Source organism: Coturnix japonica, chromosome 9 (genome assembly GCF_001577835.2).
Source record: "Coturnix japonica isolate 7356 chromosome 9, Coturnix japonica 2.1, whole genome shotgun sequence".
Lineage (NCBI taxonomy): Eukaryota > Metazoa > Chordata > Aves > Galliformes > Phasianidae > Coturnix > Coturnix japonica.
The window spans coordinates 19,473,728-19,480,563 of NC_029524.1; the positions used below are offsets into that span (position 1 = coordinate 19,473,728).

General features: G+C 46.9%; 1 protein-coding gene across 1 annotated transcript; it reads right to left on the reverse strand.

Moving 5' to 3' along the window:
• Nucleotides 1-1,850: 1,850 nt before the first annotated feature.
• OTOL1 (otolin 1) lies at nt 1,851-5,391 on the reverse strand. The gene is made up of 4 exons (XM_032446727.1): nt 5,043-5,391; nt 3,892-3,981; nt 3,435-3,506; nt 1,851-3,320 (listed from the first exon to the last, which is right to left on the reverse strand). Exons 1-4 carry the CDS (start codon nt 5,389-5,391, stop codon nt 2,425-2,427), a joined length of 1,407 nt encoding a protein of 468 aa, XP_032302618.1. The 3' UTR covers nt 1,851-2,424.
• Between the last annotated feature and the right edge of the window lie 1,445 nt (nt 5,392-6,836).

The following is a 6,836-nucleotide window of genomic DNA, read 5'->3' on the forward strand; positions in this document are numbered from 1 at the left end:
AACATGGGGAACAGGTATACCTGCTAAAAAATAATGGGAAATAAAATAAAATAACCCTTTTCAATTGAAAGTGGCTTGGGTGACAGTTAATTCCATTTGATATTCAGGATAAACCCTTCTCTAAAAGGATCCATGTTTATCTAAACCACCCTTCACTGTGCTTAATACGGGTTCAACTCTGCATGATACTTGTTTCATGTACCCTAATTAAATGTGGGAAAGAAAAAAAACAACCCCACAATGCTGATTTCAAAATAAACAAGGGATAGATGTGAACACGCTTTGAATCCAAAGTGGTGCTGGCAAGGCAGACCCTGAGATACTTATACATATGGAGGAGCTGTGTGTTATTTCAGCCACTTTTCCTGCATGCTTCTCTGCCTTCCCAGTCAGGGTTTCCAACAGCACAGCCTCTCACTGGCATTAAGCTAGTAACAAAAAAACAAGGCTCAGACTGCTGTGACAAACCTCCCACATCCATAATGGGATTGTGCTGTGAGCATCCTATATCCTTCCTTGAGGTCTGTGAGCCCAGACCATTGAATTGCTTCCAGCTGCTCCTCTTAACTTGCTCTCAGGGCACATCCATGGGATTCCAGAGGCCCAAAGGTTCCTCATCTGGCTGGGTATATTTTATGCAGAGATTTTTGTAAGGAAGTAGGAGCTCTTCCAGCTCATGGGGTGCTGCCAGCTCTTCCCCAGACAGCCAAGCAATTAATTTACGGAAAGGATGAGATCTGATTAGGTTCTTGAGAGACCCCAAATTATTGCATTGCTTTCTCAGGAGCATTTGTAGAGGTTATTTATACAAAAAGAGTAAGAAACTGCAGTAGGAGAGGAGAAAATTGCTTGTCAGATGTCCATATACCACCATCTGTTACAGAGACCGTATGAGAAGCAGCATGAAGGCAGAACAAAAGCATTAAGGGTGTTGTGACAGCAGGAATCTGAAATTATTATTATAACTTGTTGTTTTTCCTCAATATTCACCAGCTGCCAGGGAATTCATAAACTGAAATCTGCATCTTTTATATACTTAGTACTCTGAGTTTGAACCACATAGGAACTAACTCAGATTAAGCACCAAATTAAGTATCAGTTCTGACAAAGGCAATACGTCTCACATTTGAATTGCTGATACTGAAGCAAGGCTGAGAAGCTGAAGAATTGAAGGACCCCTTATGTTTCCCAAGTAGATAGGATCAGCCTTATAAAATTGCCTTGTTTTTATCTTAAAATTTAACAGCAGTTCTCCCGTGTTAATTTTCTCAGAGTATATAAAAAGTCTTAGGGATGTTTCATCTTGGTGCCATGGGAAAAGAAGACATGAGGGACATGATTTACGACTGTACTCAAATAGCGTATGGAAAGCATGATGGCAATTTAAACAAGGAAGCTGAGAGCAGTGGGAATAGCAACTCAATTTGCCATGCCTGTGCTGGGGTCAGACCCAGCATTCATCACATCACTGGGGAAATGCCTTGGGTTTGTGACTGCCTGAGAGGATGAGCAAATCCCATCACCTCCGAATGCTAATTATGGGACTCCAGCTTTATTTCTAACCAAACAAAAAGTGATCAGAACAATTTTGTGTGCCATATTTAACACCCCAAACATGCTGCAAAGCTCTGTCCATGTGCCTGTAAAAGCTGCCTCTCAGTTCCTCCTGCAGTGCTCCCAGCAGCCCAGGGCTGTTCCAGCAGCACCAGTAGAATCACCAGTGGCTCAGCAGTGAGGCCTTCAGAGCAGACTAATGGCAAGCACCAAGCATCTCCTCTGCTTACTTTTCAAAGTTAAGAGCATGTTTTTTCTCCAGGAGGCATTTTACACAGATCAAACAGACTCAGTGATCTCCTAGATAAACTTTTATATCATTCACAACCAAGTCTAAAGTACTACATAATACTGATTCATGGATATAATACCGTTACATCTTTACACGTGATTTGAAGAAACTCAGTGCTCATGTTTGTTTTGGATTTGGCTCTATGGATCAAACTCTACAGCCTTTAGCACATCCACGACCTTCCAGTGGTTACCAGTACTGATGTCCAGAGGAGTTTTGAACTTGCAAGGATTGCTGGAGCTGGCTTTATTAAAATTTCAATTGGATAATGAGCTTCATCATGTAATTTGATGATGATCACAAGCATCAAGTCCATGATGCAAAGCCCTTTGGGTTCTGTGTTAGTCCTGCTGGTGCTTGGGCAACACTTTCTCTCAGCTGTCACCACCTGCACAAAGGATGTGCTGCTTCTTGGGGCCTCTAGTTAAAATGAATCACTGTTTGACAAGTATATCTTTGTTATAAGATCACAAAACCTAGGAATTACAACAATACACCACCGCATTGACAAGCCAATGCTTGTATCTCAAGGGTGGAGAGAAAGGGACATTCCTCACTAATAGCTTTATCCTTTGTATCTATAGCAGGACCTCAAAAACATCTGGGTACAGAAGAAACCCTGTGAAGATGCTGTCATCCTCAGAGCTGACGTAGACCCCATTCCAGTCCTTTGCTACCTCCAGCCACACCTGGTCACCCGCACTCAGCTTGAGAATGGTCAGAAAGGAGGCCTGGTCGATCTCCTGCCCATAAAGCGTCTCACGGACCTTGGCCACCTTCCTGCTGCGGGCCACCAGGCTGACACGGGCCGGTCGCCCTCTCACCGTCAGGTGGTAGGCAAAGACGTAGGCCCCGGGCACGCTGCAGTTGAATTTCCCAGTGACAGGGTTGTAGTCGTCCTGGTCGTTGTACAAAATCTTGTCGAATCGAATGGGGACGTTGGGTGGAGGGAAGGGCTTGGACAGCCCCGCGCTGAAGGCCGATCTCAGGAGCTTGGCAGCATCCCCACGGGCACCCTTGGCCCCACGGGCTCCTTTCCTCCCCGGTGCCCCTCGCCCCCCCTTGCTGCCTGCCACCCCCTTGGGCCCAGACGGTCCCGTCACACCAGCTGGGCCCAGATCCCCTTTGTCACCCTTACTTCCTTGCTCACCCTTTTCCCCCTGCTTTCCCTCAGCCCCCTGAATGCCCTCATCCCCCATCTCTCCTTTGCTGCCTTTTTCTCCCTTTGTCCCACCTTCCCCTCTTTCCCCCTTTGGACCTCTCCCCCCCGGCTCCCCGCAATACCCTTTGTCCCCAGTGTCCCCCTTTTCCCCTTTGTCACCCTGTTCGCCATCCACCCCTGGGTCTCCAACATCCCCTCTGTCTCCCTTGTCCCCTTTGGTGCCATTCTCACAGGTGTCCCCTTTGGATCCCTTTTGTCCCTTCAGCCCAGGGAAGCCGTAGTTGCCCTTATTGCCTTTTACTCCAGCTTCACCTAAGACAATGTTGGGGAAAAAAAAAGGTTCAAGGCATTAGTACTGGAGTGTTTGGAGATGGAGAGGCATCATCAGCAAAGGGAAAGTCCAACACACTATTCCTTGTTACTTACCTTGCAGCCCAGGCTTGCCTGGATAACCAGGGCTCCCACTTGCTCCTCGCTCACCTTGCTCCCCTTTGCCTCCTAGGACATTTTACCATGAATATGTCATTAGTGATACCGTCTGTAGCACAGAAATCATCATACAGAAAGGGACTGGTACCATTTTGCACATTCCTCAGCACAGTGTGCTGTTTGTGTGCTTGTTTCCAATAATCACCTTCACAGACTTCAGCTGCATCTCACAGCACTCAGCCCCAGTGCACAGACAGCTCCATCTCACCCTAAAGTTGAATTTCTGCCCCTAATCTGCACCTCCCTGGGAAGTTATTGCTGCTGGGTGCTGCAAGATGGAGAAGACACCTCTGCACTTCTCATGTCAGGATTGCCAAGCAATTTTCCTGCAATGCTGTGGTATCCAATGAGGACAACAGTACTTGTTTCCCAATGAGAAGTTAGCCTGCTTTACCTCTTTCTCCTTTAAAACCTTTTGGACCCTGAGGTCCCGGAGCTCCTGGAAGACCTTGCAGACCGACATCTCCCTTCTCCCCCTTAGGTCCTGTAATGTAATCACATCAACAAAACTATCTTAGTAACTCAAAGGTTTAACTATATAGAGAATATTCAAGATAACAGCTAAGCAGCATGCCATCAAGAGAAGGATCAAAGGAAGCTCCATTTCCATCCCCCACTCCCCTTGTGAGAGCTGGGTATCTTATTTGCTGCCATACAGCCATGCAAATCGAACCTAACATGAGCAGATTTCACCTGACCCTGCTCCTTGTGTGCTGCAGGCACCACAGCTGAGATCTTTCAGGAACAAAATGGTGTGGGGGTGATGGGGCAGTGGGGACTTACCTGGGGGTACGGGAATGCCCTGGTCAGGCACACAGCTCCCCAGCCTTTGCTTTCACTGCTGCAATCCCCAAATCTTACCGCTTTGCATTTTGCTCTTGGTTATCACTTGACATTTTTTAAAACCAACTTTCAGCTGCCTCAGAGCCGCAGGGGCTCAGGCATTCATAAAACATCAGAAGTAATCTGCTTTTAATATTTGAGTGCATCTAAGGAGCTCCCCTAGCTTCGTAATTGCCCCTCTCTTTAAAAAGAATTAAATCTGCAAATACAGAAGTAGGATCCGGCGGGCGGCTGCACGCTGAACAAGCAGCAGGTGGGAAGGCGTGCACCAGTCAGCTCCTTCTTTTGCAGCTTTTCATCCACCTGGGGATGCAAGGCTGGGGGCAGCCTCCAGCAGCTCCAGTTGTCGCAACACAACCTGCCTGGGATGAGAACTTCTCCCATCCACACCACGAGCACAAAGCTTTCCACAGCCTCCCGAGTTACGGGAGGTGAAAAATCCCTTGAGTGTGTTGTATTAAAAATTATTTTGTCATTTTTACCACCCTCCCTTGGCTGAATAGTTTCTGGCTCCAATATAGGCGCTATCAAAGCAAGCATTTGCAGACTAATGCACTATTCATTATAACTGCATTAGACTTCAGCGCTCTACAGCTATGCATTTCAGCAGCAGAATAAAAGAGACAACATCCTGTGAAACAGTGAGATAGGCTGTTCAGAGCCACGTGGTGCAAGAGCAAATAACTCTGTTCTGGTTTGCACCTGGAGGGCCGGGCTCCCCTGGCAGCCCCCGGGGCGCAGCGGCTGGGGGACAGCAGTCACAGCAGTTGAAGAAGAAGTCGGCAGCATCCAGTGTGTCATTCTCGAATGGGAAGAGTGTGGTGGCCACTTGCAATGCAGGGCTGGAGGAGGGCAGCTGGGCTCTGCCTGGGGCTGCAGGGACGGGGCTTTTCATGGCACTGGGGGTGAAGGAGGGCGCGGTGGTATCTGGCAGCTGGAGTGGCTTTGGCTTGGTGAGCATCACCACCGGGGTCACCTTTGGGGCTGCCTGCACAGCCACCAGCAGCAGCAGCAACACGGATGCTGAGATGGCCACCGTTGGGTCCCGCATGGCAGCTGTAGGGAGAGGTGGATACAATCACCGGGCATCCCACCATCTCTTCTCTTGCACTTTCCATCCCTTTCAATACGCTTTTTATTCTTTTGACCCAAACCATCACCCGCTTCTCTTTCATCACGACAAACACTGCCCTCTCCCACCACAGCCAAATTACTCACGAGACATAAGAACAATAGCAGTGCCATCCCGTGGGGACATCTGCCTGATAGGCAACACCACAAAACCTCTCTTTTTATGGATATGAGGAGGCAGAAATTAATAAAACCTCCTGCCTACTCCTCATACCACCCCGCCAAACTGCAGCCACCCACTTGCATTGGCTGGAAGCGCTTCCACAGCACCAGGGGACCAACAGGAGCTTTGCAATCCCCGTGGTCACATCTCCCCCATATATACCTTTTGGTATAATTCAATAATGACTTTAGAGATAAGCAATTGCCCTACACTGTAATAAAATAAATTAAAAACAACAACAACAACCTAAAATCATTAAGTATTCGTAAGTTATCAAATCAGTTTTTCTCTTTGCTACTGGCTGAGTTTCCAGACTTGTACATTGTTTAAGTGTAAACTTTCAGGTCCATTCATTTTAAAGAGATGGTTTAGCTGAACCAGAGAAAAAGAACCAAGCAAGGATTGTGCTTTTTTTCCTATAGCACAGGTGATGCCTCTCAGATGACTTGTCATATAAAGCATCTTTGTCTCTTTCTTAATCCTGTGTGTCGAACTGTAAATACAAACAGAACAGACTCCCTTTCTTGCTCAACCTGTAACCTAACCTTCCTCTAGTAGTGAAGGAGCTTCATTACATGGAAGAGCCTCCAGGAGAAACAGAAGCTGTCCCTGCCACCCAGACGGCAATAGGAGGTCCCACCCATTTCATATATTTGACAGTTAGATTAAAAGCTTTCCATCCTAAAGAATTCTGTTATAGAGGAAAGGATTGTGATTTTTATTTTTATTTTTTTTCACATAAAAGTGGTCCCCACAAAAAATCTGAATTATTTAATGGCAAAGCTATTAAACAATCCACAAAAAATGCCCATTGAGGGCTGTTGCCTATTGCTGCTGCTTGATCCACTCTTCACTTCGCCAACACTAAGAAGTATAAATGATCACAGATTATTACTGCATCCCATCTCTACGCACGTCTCACTGCACAAGTTACACAAGGACAAGACAATTCTGTTGCATTTGTCCCCAGCCAGTTCCTGATAATCTCTCCATGAAGCCTCATTGATGCCAGAGGGAAGGGATAGACCAACCCAACCCCAAACCTTACAGCCCAGATGGAAACAGCCAGTGCTGGGGACCAGGAGTGCCATTCTTCTTTAAGGGAGAGGCGAAACATGGCACTGCAGGGTCACAGCTTTGGAGGCTTTGTGGACAAATGGTAAAGGAATTTCAAGTCAGAACCAATCTGCATTTTACTGCTA